Source organism: Odontesthes bonariensis, chromosome 15 (genome assembly GCF_027942865.1).
Source record: "Odontesthes bonariensis isolate fOdoBon6 chromosome 15, fOdoBon6.hap1, whole genome shotgun sequence".
In the NCBI taxonomy this organism is placed as follows: Eukaryota; Metazoa; Chordata; class Actinopteri; order Atheriniformes; family Atherinopsidae; genus Odontesthes; species Odontesthes bonariensis.
The window spans coordinates 22,876,235-22,893,004 of NC_134520.1; the positions used below are offsets into that span (position 1 = coordinate 22,876,235).

The 16,770-nt window shown below is 40.0% G+C and overlaps 1 protein-coding gene across 4 annotated transcripts in view; it reads left to right on the forward strand.

Moving 5' to 3' along the window:
• The first annotated feature begins 106 nt into the window (after window positions 1–106).
• armc9 (armadillo repeat containing 9) overlaps window positions 107–16,770 on the forward strand; it is a 32,423-nt gene continuing 15,759 nt past the window's right edge. For 2 of the 4 annotated variants that reach the window (XM_075485561.1, XM_075485564.1), the window contains exons 1-13: window positions 107–285; window positions 623–791; window positions 992–1,117; window positions 1,464–1,634; window positions 1,867–2,022; window positions 2,131–2,223; window positions 3,324–3,348; window positions 4,106–4,263; window positions 4,600–4,698; window positions 6,090–6,125; window positions 7,761–7,795; window positions 7,882–7,993; window positions 8,633–8,725. In XM_075485561.1, coding sequence (XP_075341676.1) covers window positions 717–791; window positions 992–1,117; window positions 1,464–1,634; window positions 1,867–2,022; window positions 2,131–2,223; window positions 3,324–3,348; window positions 4,106–4,263; window positions 4,600–4,698; window positions 6,090–6,125; window positions 7,761–7,795; window positions 7,882–7,993; window positions 8,633–8,725 — 1,179 coding nt within the window. In that variant the 5' untranslated portion in view covers window positions 107–285; window positions 623–716. Of the gene's footprint in view, window positions 334–622; window positions 792–991; window positions 1,118–1,463; window positions 1,635–1,866; window positions 2,023–2,130; window positions 2,224–3,323; window positions 3,349–4,105; window positions 4,264–4,599; window positions 4,699–6,089; window positions 6,126–7,760; window positions 7,796–7,881; window positions 7,994–8,632; window positions 8,726–16,770 lie in introns of all 4 variants that reach the window. The other 2 variants (XM_075485562.1, XM_075485563.1) reach the window with 2 other exon arrangements.

Genomic DNA, 16,770 nt, shown 5'->3' on the forward strand with positions numbered 1-16,770 from the left:
GAAATACAGGCTTTTTTTTTGTTATTTTTGAAAACCAAGCTGTTGATATTCTTCACGACATTTGTTTCTACTTTCCGTCTCTACTTTCCGACTGTCCGCATCTCGTTGCTAGGTTTTTTTTTTTAGCGTCCTGTCTGTGTACTGTTGCTAGCTAATGTTTAGCTGACTGAAATAAAGTGCGAGCAGTCGTGTCAAAATATGTACAGCATAAGATTCACGGACGGATTAATGCCCCGAAGAAAGGTTTATGCGCCAATTTCACCATGTAAATGATGTGCAAACGAGGTATGGATGATGCCGATGTCCTCTCGTAAAGTCAGTAAACGTTAAGTGGTAAGCTAGCTTATATAATTAGCTCGCGACATCTTTCCTTATAATGTTGCTGTCGTTAAAGCTTAAATTTTAATATATTTTTCGCTTGATGATGCCCGCAAGCAAGATATTATATGTGGAAAAATATACTGACCCGTTGTTCTACTCTACCTGAAATATAGATAAAACAAACAAACATATTAAAAAAAAAAAAAAAACACATGTTGAAGTAGCATGACCAGCTACATTTTTACTGTAATTTCATCTTGGGTGCGTTTTTTTGGTGGGGCATGTTATTCTGTTCTTGCAGCGTGCAACATGCTCACTGGCCGTGCCAACTTTATTGAACGAAAGCGAAGAAACCCTTCCAGTTAGTAGGTTTTTGGGAATATTTGGGCTGTCACATGAGTTCCAGGGAGCCAGCCAAGATGGGGGACGTCTTGGCAACTGAAGCTGATCTCCTCGGGATGATGAAAGAGGTATCACGTTTTGGAAACGCATATCCAGCCATATGCAAATCAGAGTGAAAATGAATTAGTTTTCAGTCATAAACTTGGTGTTGGGAGTTTTGCGAAGACAAGAGTTGTGCACCTAGTGTAATTAGTTTGCTCTAAAACACAGCTTCATTCTGCTTTGGTTAAGGTGGTGTTAACGCAGTGCTCGTTTCTGTTGTTCGTAGTACCTTAAGTTTGGGGAATTTGAAGAGACGCTTCAGAGTTTCGACAAGGAGTGCAAAAGGAAAGGCAAGCTTGTCTCAAAGCCTCAAGGAAGTACTCTCAGAGATTCAAAGACCCGTGTCATTCAGGTACATCATGGAATTCTTCAAGCCTGTTGTTCCTTCACAGTGGGTTGTTGTTTTGTAAAGATGACAACTGCAGGTGGGCAGGAGAAGTGTTGAAAACCACCACAATGCTTACTGACACGTAGTTGACACAACCTGTGTAATTGTGTGAAAAAAGGAAGATTTTGAATTGCAGTATTGTAAGCCTCACAGCTGCTTTGCATCCATCCTGTTGAGAAACAGGGAACAAACTCATTTTTATGTAGTTGTGTTTCAACTATCATTGTGTTATATGCAAATAAATGGTAAAAAAAAGCTGTGTTGTTTATCCCAGCCTTATTTTGTTTAAATGTGGCTTTTTTTTTTTTAGACGGACCTCCTTAGCTCTTTTGAAGATGGAGACCACAGGGTGTTCTTTGAACTGTGGACGGAGAACATTCCCTCTGAAATAAAAGACACAGATGCTGAAGCCCAGAGCCTAGAGTTCTACCTTCACATCCACTTCACCATCTACCCACTGAGGAGGCACCCGGGTAGACAAGTATGTTTATTGAAATTTCCCTTCTTTATTTGATAATCGAGTGAAATCAATGAAAATATCACAGCGTGCTGTTTTCCAAAGTGTCCACTAAGCTGCGCCACAGGCTTCTTCTCAGTGCTGTGTCGCTGGACGACATTTTTATTTCCTTGAAAAGATGCAGTTTGCTTAAAACAACATTTTGTCATTGACTTTGAAGAAATTATTTAATTGTAACTTTCAAATCTGTCTCCAGGATCGAGTGGAGTTTGAAGAAAGAATTTCCTACTTCAAGCAGTATCTCGAAACCCGGGGAGCAGCGCTGAGCCAGACTACGGAGTTTTTGCCTTACTATGCTTTGCCTTTTGTCCCCAACCCCGCTGTTCACCCCTCCTTCAAAGATCTCTTTCAGGTGTTCAGGAAGTCACAGAATGTTAATTACTCAGTGTCATTATCAGATTAAACCTAACAATATTTTAAATTCTTTTTGAACAAACATTTTTCTTTTTTTTGTGCTTAGGAATCTTGGATACCACAGTTGAAGGATAAGCTGGAGAAGTTCTTGTTAGTGACACTAAAACCGTCCAAAACTCCAAGGCTGATGACTTTATATGTATCCTTTTACTGTGCCTTATGAGGCCTTGCCTTGAAAACCATCAGAGTGCAGAGATAATTTTCTTTCTGTCTCGTTGTCAGTGGCATGAATGTGTCAGTGAATTGCAAATCTGACAGGTAGACATGCATATCTATCAACAATACAGTCACGCAGTCTATCATCAAGCAGATTCTCTTTCACAACAGCTACATGGATGTAGTTTAAAGGTAGCTTTAATTCATGGAATTCTCAGTTCAGTTTCTTAGCTGTTACATCAGTCAAAGTGGATATTTGGTGATGATCTTGCACGAGATTACACATTTAACTTTAAATATCATTTATGCCCTTAGTTTTTGGGCTGGGCAGTAACATTACAAAGAGTAATCAGTACTTTCCTTGCTACAAAATTGAGTTATGTCAGTTTACAAATTCACATCTGAAAGAAAACCTCCCCAACTGCTATACATGAGGGTAGAAAGGTCTTGCTTTGGGCTTGTTTTAAATCCACTGGCACTGAGAACATTTCATTGGCAAGAAGTTAAAAACGGTGACACTTAGAGGAAAAAAATCACACTGTCTGGAAAACAGCAGAAGATGTTTTTTTTTTTACAACCAATAGTAGTACGTTTGGAGTTCCAATAAAAGAGATTTGCCACTGTCCCCACAGACCTGTGGATAGTCTGAGAAAAAAAAAATGTGATTGCACAGCAGGCCAGGAATCCCACAGAACCAGGAGCTTCTTGGTGGAGGAATGGATGAAAATCCTTTGGTTTTTTTTTTTTTAAATCTTAAAACATGGAAATAATCAAGGACTTATTTTTAAAAAGAGAAAAAAGGAGTTAACTTTTGGAAATCAACCCATCTTTTACTCGCTCAAGTATTTTCAGTGACAGAAGTATTGCTCTCGGGGTACCATGATCTGCATGCCGCTTTTTCAAGTGTTTGTTTTCTTGTTTGACTACAAAAAGGGTGTTGGTGTATAGAATTAACAGTGAGCCAATATTGAATCTCTACTTTAGTTTCTACATGCAAGTTTGTGTTCACATCCTATGAGTTTTCCCTATTCAAACAGGATTTCTGGTACATTTGGTGTGTATTCTTTAACAGACGTCACGCAGAAGGAGGGTGGACGGAGTACTAAAGGTAAATCAACCTTTCAAACAATGCGCCTTTCTCAAGTGTATTGCAGTTGTTAAATCCATCCGTCGTGGAAATACAGACATTTTGTACAAAAACTGCCGGTGCCAGTTAATCAACTAATTCTTTAACAGGTGCTGTAAATGTTTTCTGAGTAACCGATCCAACCCTCACTGTTCAAGTCATTAATGTTTAGTGGGGGAAAAAAAAAAATCGTGAAGTTTACGGTTTCATTTCTTGTTCATGGAAAATTACAAAATCTTGAAGCTCTGCTTCAAAGTAATAAGATTTTCTATTATTTATTTTTATTTTTTTACAGAACTTTCCTCTTTTAAAAGTGCAAAGTTGTAATTTAATTTCAATCTATAATGTCGAAATAAACTAATACATCCAAGGCCACACCTGCTCACTGCATACTTACTTAAGATTTATGCATTGAACAGAGGAGATTGTTGTAGGCTTTGCCAAAGATTAGGTGTGGACACAAGTGTACCGACTGGTGAAGGTAGATAATTACCTAGCATTAAACATAGAATGTACATGTTAAATATTGATGTGTAAACTTAGGGTGTTAGGGTTGTTTGTCTCTGTGTGGCCCTGTGATGGACTGGCGACCTGTCCAGGGTGTACCCTGCCTCTCGCCCAATGACAGCTGGGAAAGGCTCCAGGCCCCCCTGCGACCCTAAATTGGATTAAGCGGATATAGAAAATGGATGGATGTTATCACTGGTTTCTGCAGCTTCTGTCTATGTGTGTTCCACAGAGGCCATGCAGCAGTTACAGCTTCAGCTCGCTGAATCAGACCGGCGCATCGCCAGCTATGTGCGAAAGTTTAATAAGATGCAAGCCGACTATCACAACCTCATTGGAATCACTGCTGAGCTGGTTGACTCTTTGGAAGCCACTGTCAGCGGAAAAATGGTAGGCCAGGACGACCGTGGTGCAGACACACATTCTAAAAGACCAGATGCAAACTACATGCAGCAGATGGGCACACACTAACATGTATGAGCGTATGATTATTGCACTTCACAAACACTGCACTGGCAAATGAGAAATCTTAATTTTGTCTCTTTTTTTTACATCTGCAAAGTTAACCGGTGCACATTTAAACGTTTTCCATATATATATAGTGAAGTTTCATAATAGACTTTTCTCTTTCACAGCATGGCTTTTAAATGCAGGCAGACAAATATTTACACTTCTTCCAAGTGACAGCGTCTTGAAGCTCAAGGGGCTTGCTGTTTTTTTTCGTAGATCTCTCCTGAGTACTTGCAGAGTGTGTGCATTCGCCTCTTCAGCAGCCAGATGAGGCAGAGCGTGGTGCAGAGCACTGATTTCACCAGGCCCGGCACTGTAAGTACCGCACGCAGTCTTGTTGCTGGAAGACAGAACAGAACAAGGCCTTCAAGAACGGTGATTTCAGCAAAGGCACAGAAAATGTCAAGCTGGCAAGTGCTGATAGAAACCACGTCACTCAGGTGTGGTTAAACGTATTCACTGTTTGAGAAGGATGTTTAAACACAAACGATTATTATGCTGAGTGTCTCCCTTTGTAAAGCTTGCAGTCAGTCATGAACCTAATACAATATATATCCTGGAAACAAGGCTTGGATCCTAGTTTTCTGTTACCCATGTTAGAAACTTCTTCCAAAGTTATGAACGCACAGCTTTGAATCAAGAAAGAGAATCATTTCTGCCAGTCGGGGTGGCTCAAAAAGAAAATCAAAATCAACTTAGTTTAAAGAGTACTTTGGTTTGGTTTAAGAAAAAAAATATATAGTTGATTGTTGCAAACCATTGTCCCCTTTTTGCTAATTGATCAATGGTACAGTGTGCCTCTGCAGTGAATACCTCCTTCCCACAAATGCAAGTAGTGTGCTATTTCCGGGCCAGTGCTGGTGTTGCTGCAGAGTCAGCTCAACATGTAAAACTTTGAAGAATTGGTTGGTTTCACCCTGACCCTAAGAACAAATTTAAAACCATTCCACTACGCAGTATGTGCAGTTTTTGTGTCCTAACTGTCCCACTGCAATAGGACAGTTTCTTTCCTCAATAGACCACGCCTCACTTTTTCTGCAGTGCAATGTCTTTAATATTAGCAGCTGGTATTTATGAACCCTCATAAAGAGGAACTTTTGACAGCGAACAGCAGGAAATTTTAGATAAAGAATGACTTCATTAGCTTCTCGTTGTTGCTTTAAGTTTGTGGTCATGATCAGCTAGCCTTCAGTGAGGAGCGGTTTCGAGTACCCACACAGAGGATAAGCAGAGTGGCGCTCTGAATGGGTCGAGCTGCAGAATATAGTCAGCAACCAAAATCCAACAGAAATGGGTTGTATTTCCATTGCTTTATCTTCAGATTGGCTGAATGAACAAGGAGATGACAGCTGATAAAGGCATAAAAGTACATTGGAAAATACAACCTTTTGTGATTGGCAGGCGGTTTTCAGCTGTTGAAATGAAAAGAACTGGTCTGAGATAAAGCACTGGTTCAGAACAAGCCTCGAAACTGCCTTGTTGGAAAAGGGGTGAAAAAAAAAAAAGAAAAAAAATCTGTCAAAAGTAGAAATTGAACTAAACTGTTCCAAAGCAATTCAGAACTTGAACATAATGCTTGCTGTAAGTGGTGTTCTTTGTGGTGTTGAACTATGAAAGGTGAAATCTACTTTATTTCTGCTTTGAACTGAACAACCTTCTGTGTGTGTGTGTGTGTGTTTGTGTGTGTGATCCTTTTGTCCACTAAGGGATATTACTCTATGAGTCCTTATGATGATGGCTATGTAAGTTTCATATGTTTTCATCTTTTCTTCTTGTCATCTCTCAAGTTCCCAGCTCCCATCTTGCTTGTGCCTCGCCGCCTCTTCTCCTCCTCTCCTACTTTTTATCATTATGTCTGACCCCCAGAAACATGTACTGTACTTCTTTTTTTTTTTTTTTAGGCCTGGCCTTGTACTAGTCCATATTCCCCGGCTTGCCATTAGAATGTCCTAGTTTAAAGAGATTTTTGTCTTCATTTGTTTGAAGAATGAATCTTGTTTTTAGGCCAAACGAGCGCCTTTCAGAGCATAGCTTCTCATTATTTTCATGTTCCCAAAAACCATAGTCGTTGTTCTTCCTTTCAATTCCCCTTATTGGTTGTCTGTCTTTTTACAGTCTTCTGTCAGTTTCAGTCTCCCCTCTCATGTTATAGGTATAGTATTAAGTATTATAGTGAGAATTTAGAAAAACACCATGATAGGACAAGAATAGCCAATAAAAAGTGCTTTGATGTGAAAGTCATCCTAGCGCTCAGGATGCATAAATAGATACGATATGATAAACTTTTATTGATCCCACTGTGGGGGAAAGTTCACCGGTGGGGATAAATTACTTTGGTTTCCGTATGAAAAGACATGACCTGAACACTTCGGTCATACTGTAAATGCTTTGGCTCTTATCAACATTACTGGCAGGTACAGGGAGAATCTTCCTGGTTAATTTGTAACTTACCACTCTTGATTGCATGGAGCTGGTGGGAAGTGGTAAAATAATTTTGTCAGGACAATAGTTGTACTCATTCAAGCAAGCTTTACACTCGTTGGAGAATAGATACGGCCTTAAAAAATAAGTAGTTCTGCTATTGCTGCACATAAATGATCGTTGTTTGACAATACCTTTGGTACAGTATTTGCTTTTTACCTCTAATGAAAACGTGCTCCTCATTAGTCTGATATAACTTAGTGAAATACTTCCAGCAGTTCCACGCCATCCTTCAGGGTAGGAAATGATTACAGAGAAAGGAATTCCCTTTTTTTTTTATTTCCACGTTGACATCTGCACAACAAAGCAAAAATGTGAGCAGATCAAATGATTCCTCAGACGACATGGATCACTCCCCTGACTGTGTGCTGCCCCCACTCTATAGGTCCAACTGCCTAGGCTTCAGATTGTATTTCAGAGCTTAAAATCCCCCCTCTGGCTGTGGTGACGGTGGGTTTCTGGGGCACTTATAACTACTTTGGAGGCCTTCAGTTCTTTTTTTTCTTTTGTCTCAAATAACAACAAGACTTTAGTACAGGTGCTTTGAGGTGTAACATCTGCAGAGATACTAACCCACATTCTCTGGGGCTGGTTCTTTGCCTAATTGTCATTTATTGCATGGAAGATGGTATCAAACCATTATGCACTATACACTCCAGTGTTTAGCATGTAACCCAAGCATGGTGTATGCATGCCTAAAAGACCAACCATGACTTATCTTGATATGTAATAGTGATCTTCAGCATCTTAAGTGGAGGAAACTGCAACGTTGAATGGGGGACCAGCCCATTCATTTGAACAATTGCATGGGATGTTCTGTACAATGAATGAAAAGAATGTGTAGGATGGAGGAAAATGTGAAATATACTTAATATGTGACTGCGCTTCCCATTTAGGCCTCCTCCATGCTGCGAGCATCCATCGCACCACAGTGAGTCTGAGGAAGTGTTCTGCTTATCTCTACAGTTTATTTCTACGCTAAAGCCTAGCTGACATCAAATATTTGTGAATCTCCAGGAGACCTAATGAAGTACCAATGTTGCCCTCATTAGACTACGATAAGTTGAAGAAAGATCTGGTTGAAAGCTCAGACAGACTAAAGTGTCTGCTGTTACAGGCACTTCGCTGGGTGAGAATATTTTCTTCTTAGAAAATTTGAATTTTTCTAACTTTACTTTGATAAGCGCTTTGTTTTCCATTCTCTGACCTTTGCATCTTATTTATCTTATTTATTTATTTCCCACATGTAAGTGACCCAGGTTCTAGTGAGGTATGACCTACAGTTTGTGGTAAAATGCTATTTGACTTTCAGGGACTAGTCCTTCACAGATACGTAGAAATAATCTATTCTCAACCCTTTGTGTTGACTTTGTAAATCCTAGCAGGTTTTCAGGAGGCTACAAGAAAACATTTATTGGAGTTGTAGTGTAGCCACCGTAAACAGATCACAGAGAAGACAATTTTTACGTTTAAAGAGTTTGTGTTGGGTGACATTAAGAGTCACAAAAAGAGCGACGCTTTACATAGTGGTCCACTGTATTTGGGTCCTGCATCTTTACATCAGGGTGGATGTAGCTGAGAAGGAGGAGCGGACGTCCTTTAGTCAGAAAGTTGCTGACTTTCTCCCCAACTTCCCCAGTCTACATTGCACAGTGTCCTTAGTGAGCCTAATTAGGGAGCATAGTATTTATATGACTTTTTGTATGCTTAAACTGTTTTGAGTCTTAATTGTTATTGTTTATTTATTCATTTCCTCTTTTTTTTGAAGAGACTCACCCGCTCACTCCCTGGGGAACAGAGAGACACCGTGCTTCAGGCCTACATCAGCAACGATCTGCTAGAGCGCTACAGTACAAAGCAGGTGAGGCAGCATTTTAAGTGCAGTTGGATTTGGTTGTTTTCTCATTACAGAGCAGTTGTTCAGGTGGAATTATCCCCAAATTAAGTACACCGTGAACTGGGATGGCAGTGGTTTTGTTTTTTTAAAACGTATGTTTCATTCAACTGTCAGAACAAAAAAAGCAGCGGAAGAAAAAGAATTAAAGTTGGACTGCCTAATTAATCCCAAGGCTCTAATTCCAGACAGGTCCATGTTAATGAATTAGCACATCTGCAAGGTGCAGTTGGATTATTTCCTCACTGTTGACTGTTTTAAAGTGAGTGAAGAGACTCACAATTCCCTAGTTCCTTGTTTAAATTTGATACACATCAAATAAGGAAGGAATAGGGTTTTTACATCAACCATATTTGATCTAGAGCAGGGGTATCAAACTCATTTTCACCGAGGGCCACATCACCATAATCGTTGCCCTCAAAGGGCCAGATGTAACAAGTGTAACTAAATGCAATGTAAAATAAATGTAACTACTCCTTTAATGTTAAATAACTCTTAATTTATTACTTATTCAAGTTACAAATATTACATATATATATATATATATATATATATATATATATCCTTTTAATTTGTCAGGTTATGAAACCCATATCAACTCCATCAATCAATGGTCAAACTATCCAAGTGAATAAAGAAAAATAACATCAAACACAAGTTATGACATTTACTTTGTTCAAAACTTGAAATATCAAACAAAGCTAGCTTTTACTGCCGCATTGTTTTCGGTTGTGGCTTTCGCGAACACATTCTGCTGCGATCGCAGTTTGCCTTTAAATTTTTGGGCAGTTTGTTGTTTTTCTTGATGCCTGATGTTGGCACACTTAGCTCCGTGTTTGGTCTCAGAATGCGGACGTAGGTCGTACTCTCTGACAACCGCCACCACCTCACAACATAAAAGACATACCGTTTTTTCTCCTTGAAGCACAAACACGTATTCGCCTTCCAATCTATCTTGAAACAGAAAAACTGATGCAGATGGAAGGGCATCTGCATCGATTTTTCTCTTCCTGGATATTTTGGGATCATTATTTGTATTTTTCAATTCCACTTGTTGGGAAAATCGCATCGATTTGGAAACATTGCAACATAATCGGCATGCATTGTGGGAAATGTAGTTTTTGGTCACTGCACGTATTTGACTTATTTATTTTTAGACAATCAGACCTTTTAAGCTCTCGCGGGCCACATGAAATGACGTGGCAGGCCACATTTGTCCCGCGGGCCTTGCGTTTGACACGTATGCATTACATGTACGCGCCTGGTTGTGTTCTACTGAGATCCCCCCTCGGCTCCCGTAGCTGGCGTTTCATAATAACTCTACTACAAATATCAAGTTTAAATCTTTCTGGGTTTTTTTTGCTGGATACATTTTGTGTATAATTGTGAAAGATACTTGCTTGATCTTATTGTTTAGACAGAATGTATTACTGTGGTTTAACTTGGTCCTGCTGAGATAAGCAAGGCCTTCCCTGAAGCAGATGTTGCTCTAACACCTGTTTATACCTTTCAGCATTGATGGAGCCTTTCCAGATGTGCAGGTTTACAGTACTAATGCCCCCCCCCCACACACACACACACTTTTATGATTTGGTTTTATATAAATAAAATAAGTGAAAAGTGTAAAAAAAAGATTAGAACAGTTTTATATAGAAATCTGTTAACATCCAGCTTCAGCTTCATTGTATCCGGTTTAAATGCCACAACTTCCTTGTGTATTCTTGGTCTTTTGGTCCAGACGATTTGATGCAATACTTTGGAAACTTCTTTTAGTTTGATTATAATTTGTATTTTGTATTTGTTGGACTTTTATGAGTTGGTTTTATAGAAATAAAATAAAACCAAATTGAAAAGTGTAAAAAAGATTAGAGTTTCATATAGAAATCTGTTAAGTCCCTCACTGTCCCACAGCCAACGACAGTTAAAGAATAAGCAGTATTAAAGGGACAAAAATCAGCATGCCACAAAAAAAAGAAATTAAAACTTTTTTAGTACACGTCCACAGTTTGCGCGTGTACTCTTTGTTCTCTGATAGTTCTGTGATGTGCGCTCTTATTGACTGGACGATGGCTGCGTCCACACCTGGCTCTTGTAGTAACATCAGTGACTCCAGAACCCTCCTGCTGGTGAACTTCTGCTGCAGCTCCTTCACGATCTTTTTGCTGACTTTTTCTATCTTTTTCACATTGGGGGAAAATTCTTCAGCCACGGTAAATCCCACCATGGTTTGGTTAATCAGACGCTTGGCGTGGGAGATCCATTCCTGCTCGCCCCGGTTCTGGAGAGCGTGGCATCTGGTCAGTATTCTCGTAGTGAGGAGAGTGACGAACAGACGGAGATGATCTTTGGCCTCTGTCTGCTCTGTGGCCTCTGGTGAGGCAGATTTATCATTGAGATCCATCCTTAATGGTGGATTTTCCTTAACAGGTTCTCTTTTCTCTGCTGTATCTTCACAAAATTCTGCTGCTTCGGTCATAGCGACTGCGCTCTGTTTCTCTTTCTCAAGGATCATTTCTGCTCTGCGTTTGAATAATAATGAAGAGGCTGGAATTCCACATATAAGCTGGAACACAAATGATGTCACTAAGGATGACATCACAGTGCCTTTGAAAGAAAGGAATGTGATGAAGTCACAAGATGACACGTTCCAGGGGGCGGGGCCTGCATCTTTCTGCTCCTATTCATTGCACTCTTTTTTTTCCTCAGAAGCGTTTATCTCATTGGTCAATTCTGATTGGCTGTTGATTGTGATGCAAACACGTCACTCACGCAACGTAGCTTTTTTTTTTTCTTTAAACTTTATTAACAATTATATACATAACAAAACTGTTTAGCCAGGCGAAGAAAAGAAAAAAAGATAAAAGTATAAATATACAAAGAGTTTAGAAACATCATGCATAAAAAAATGCATCACCGTAAAGAAAAACATATTAGGCAAGGCAAGGCAAGGCAAGGCAAGGCATCTTTATTTATATAGCGCATTTCATACCACAGGCAACTCAATGTGCTTTACATAAAGACAAGGCATTTAAAAGAACAGCATAAAGCAGCAATTTAAAGAGAAAAAAAAATAGAATAAAAATTAAAAACACAGTTAAAAGCAATCAAAGAAGAGGGGAAAAAGAAAGATATAAACTCAACCATAAGCACACCGAAAGAGAAATTAATTAAATACAACTTTTTCTAAATCAAATTTGTTTTTAAAGCCTTAGGCATTTCTAAATTATTGAGGTCGGTGCTGTATTGATATAGTTCTTTAAAAAAAAGTGTAAAATTTGGTTTGCTGTCAGTCCATTTCCTTTTGTGGATATGAAATTTACCTAAAAATAAAACAAGTTGTACAAATAAAATTAAATCCTTTTCTATTTGGTTATTTTCAAAGTAAAGAAAAATGTCCTTTTCGTGCAAATGTACTGAATGTCAAGTTTTCTTTTCAATAAAATTTTGTACATTCAACCAAAAGATTTGACAATAAAAACAATGAAAAAATAAATGTGCAATAGATTCATACAAGCCACAGAAATCACAAGAGTATTCAATATTGTAGTGTTGGTCAATAACGTTTTCATTTAGTTTCCTTTATTTCCGAACCTTCACATTACATGTACGCGCCTGGTTGTGTTCTACTGAGATCCCCCCTCGGCTCCCGTAGCTGGCGTTTCATAATAACTCTACTACATTCCTCCCCTTGTAGATTTTTAACTCAGCCTAACTAAATTTAACCCATTGAGACTTGAAAACATTTCAAAATTAAATCTCCTATTATTAACTGCATCTCAACAACACTAAACTGAAGCAAAAGAAAATTCAAGGAACATGAAACACCAACATTATTATTATTATTTTTTTTTTTTGAAGTGCTACATCCTGTACCGAGCGGGTTTCTTGATAACCCTCCCAGATCTGGTGGTGAGTGGTAAGTTTGGAGGTGTTGGTTCTGGGACTGAAAGTCTCTTGTGGTATTTCTGAGGTCGGCTGGTGCTGTGGCTGTGTATCCTCTGGTAAGCCTACTCCATTGTCTAGGTCCGTTATCTCTTGTTCTGGGATGCTGACCTCCACTGGCATGGGTGCATGTCGGAGGTGCTTGACATTTCGGTTCACACGACTTCCGTTTTCCGTACTTACTATCTCAAAGGAGGTGTCAGAGGTATTTCTCAATATGACATAACGCACATCTTTGTATTTTGAATTCAACTTGCTGTTCTCCAGGTTTGCAATGTATACAACGTCTCCGACCTCAAAGCTGTGTTCTTTTGCTCCATGTTTCTTGTCGGCATACTCTTTCATTTTCTTCTTGTATTCGTCATGATGCTTTCTGATGTCACAGTTCTCCTTTTGTTCCTCTTCCCAATGATTTAGTTTGGTGCGCATATCCCTCCCAAAGATGAGATAGGCTGGGGTTTCTCCTGAAGCTCTGTGGGGGGTCGTACGATACGCCATCAGGATCTTTGACAGTTCGTCTGTCCAACTCTTTCCCTCACACTTACAGGCCCTGAAAGTCTTCTTCAGGTAGCGAGGAAAGCGTTCAATCTTGCCATTACTCTTTGGGTAATAAGGGGATGCCCGGATATGCTTGATTCCACAGGTTCTTAGAGAAGAATCAAAAAGAGTGGACACAAATTGCCTGCCATTATCAGTCCCTACCTCTAGGGCAGGGGGGTCAAACTCATTTTCACCGAGGGCCACATCAGCATAATCGTTGCTGTCAAAGGGCCAGATGTAACTACTCCTTAATGTTAAATAACTCTGAATTTATTACTTATTCAAGTTACAAATATTACATTTATATATTTGGATAGATGTAAAAATAAATATGTTTGCTTGTTGCTCTGTTATTTTATCATAAATCCTTTTAATTTGTCAGGTTATGAAACCCACATCAACTCCATCAATCAACGATCAAACTATCCAAGTGAATAAAGTCAAATTTGTTCCAAACTTGAAATATCAAACAAAGCTTTTACTGTTTGTTTTGGGTTGTGGCTTTTTTTAGCGAACACGATCGCAGTTTTTATTTATTTTATTATTATTACAGTTTTTCTCTATTGGTTTGGCTCATTTCATGAAACAGAAATTACATTCTCAAAACTCTAAGATCATTTGGCATAACACTCTTATAGTTCAGCACAACACCATAGCTAACCTGCAAAAGCACATATCTCTCCCAAAACTGTTCACCCATGCTTCAGACCTGATTTCCCTCCCATGTAAAGAGTCAGTGCCACCCAAATTGCAAAGATCTTTCTCAGTTGCCTAGGCTCATTTCTTGAAACAGACCGGACGTTTTCAATACTCTTTAGCACTTTTTGCAAAACTAAACTGAATGGTTCAGCAAAACACCATGGTTCACCAGCAAAAGCTCATATCTCCCCCTAAACAGTTCAGCCATGTGTCAAAATGAAGTTTCTTTCTCATTCAAATAGTCAGTGCCCCCAAAATGCATTGTCCTTTTGGCATTGTGTGAGCACTACAAGTCAAAATGTTTAGATGTTTTTTCACTATGGCAAAGGACTACCTAACAGAATACAATAGTGTATAAAACTGAAGGAAAAAAGTTTCACAGTAAGAGTAGCCTCAAAGCACACACAATACACTCATACCAACCATTTTTATTCACACAAATACTGTGAAGTACGTAACTTCCATTCAGTATAGTATTGTAGAAGGAAAAGAAAAATATACATAGCACACATACTGTAATATAAACACAAGCAAAATTATGTGGCCTACAGTACTGTAAATAAATTTGCAGCTTACAGAAAACACTATAGCAACACTTTATTGGTCGCTGTCGTTCCCCCCGCTCCCCCTCCCCCTCCCCCGCCCCTCCCTCATGAACACTGTCCTCACCCTCCTGGCCGTCCAGACGTTGCTGTCTGTCTGGCCACAGATTCTCATCAACATCGCAAAGTATATTTTACCTTGCAATGCAATGCGGGAAGAAACGCCCTGCATGCCGCAACCATCCCCTACACTGATCTCCTGTAATGTCTAAACATGCAGCGTCCATTGCATGGAGCAGGGATCTTTGGTCTTGAGCATGATGCTCATACACTCTCCACCTCTAAGCAAAGAAAAACTCCTCAATAGGATTAAGGAAAGGGGAATAAGGTGGGAGCAACTCCATCATCATTCTTGGATTCATAGTGAACCAAGCTCTGATGAGTGGACCACGATGGAAGTTGACATTGTCCCACACAATCACGTAGCGTGGTAGGTGAGACTCAAGAAGACCTTGCTCATATTCAGGGACCAAATTAGTATAAAGGTGGTCCAAGAAGAAGAGGAGCTTCTGTTTGTTGTATGGGCCAAGAGTGGGGATGTGAGTGGCCACACCATTCTCAGAAATGGCTGCACACATAGTTATATTGCCCCCTCGCTGGCCTGGAACATCCACCGTGGCCCGGTGGCTAATAATGTTGCGGCTACGTCTTCGCCCCTTGGCCAGGTTGAAGCCGGCTTCATCTACAAACACGAGGATGTGAGGGGTCTCATTTTCTTCCAATCCCATTATTCTCTGCAAAAGTTAGAGTAAAAAAATTACATGTACCCATCATGTGCTTTTTAGCTGTTTTCACACACTGTTTTTATTTACTTCTTTTACTCTGTAAAGCACACTGAACTGCTTCTAAGCATGAAATCAATTACTCAATTACTGTCATGAATTTATCAAACGTTACATGAGATTCTATATGGTATTGATGGTATCATGTTCTTGGCCCATTTTGACAATTGAACAGATTATTGTGCATGTGATGACTTATACAATGGAATCATGCTGACATATTTTGGATAGAAGAACCATTAGACCAAGAATCAACTAATCAGTTCAAATCACTAAAATCTATTCACTTGGAAAATGTGCTAAATGTAGGCAAACTGTGCAAACTGTAGGCTTCTTGTACTTAATCTTTTGCAGAGATGCACTGAAACAATTGACACATGTATTAAGACAATTGCAATTTGATGAAAGCAATGAGAAATGCCATTCTGTTGTGAACAATTGCGAGGTAGTTTGGAGATTTGTCCATGTTATTTTGATAATGTAATTTCTGTTTCAAGAAATGAGCCAAACCAATAGAGAAAAACTGTAATTTATAAATATAATTAAAGGCCTACAGAAAGGTGATTTTTTTTTTTTTTTTTTTTTTTTTTTTTTTGCACAAAACTGAAATAGCAGATCGATTCCTTATATACCATGGATTTTTTTTTATGATTTTAAAATAATTTTAGGCCCCTGGATAGTCCTGATTAGGCCCAATAAACTATCACCACATTTGACTCGAATTTGGCTAACTGGAACGACAGGTGCGTGACGTCGCGAGTGCCAGCTGCTGGAACAATCACCAGTAGTTCTAGCAGCGAAGCCAGCAGTTTGCCAGACCTGGACAGCTTCTTCACGGCAAATTTCAATGTGTGCCGCGGGACGTCGCTTGGAAATATAAAACGTTGGGTTCAGTGCAATTTTTATTGCGAGTAGATGTACGAAGTGTGTGTGTTGCCCTCAGCAGCAGCAGCTCACACCACCGGGGACAGAGGAAGCAGAGAGACCCGCGGTCTTGTGTCTGTGTCTCCCTGTCCGCCTGCCTCCTCTCTGGTGAAATCAGCCGGAGCCATGCCGCCGTGTTCAGCTCCCTGCGGTGCGGACGCTCAGGGGGAATCCACCTGGCGGAGAGCGGACACACTCTCCGCCAGGTGGAGAGTGGAAATCTCGGCAGAGCGATCATCAAGAGCCCCGACATGGACACACGTCGGGGCTCGCTCTGCCAGCTGATTTCAGGGCAACCATCCCGCGGTGTGTCCGCTCTCCGCCAGGTGAGCGGACACGGCGGGATGGCTCCGGCTGATTTCACCAGAAAGGAGGCAGGCGGACAGGGAGACACAGACACAAGACCGCGGGTCTCTCTGCTTCCTCTGTCCCCGGTGGTGTGAGCTGCTGCTGCTGAGGGCAACACACGCACCCACAGCACTTCGTACATCTACTCGCAATAAAAACTGCACTGAACCCAACG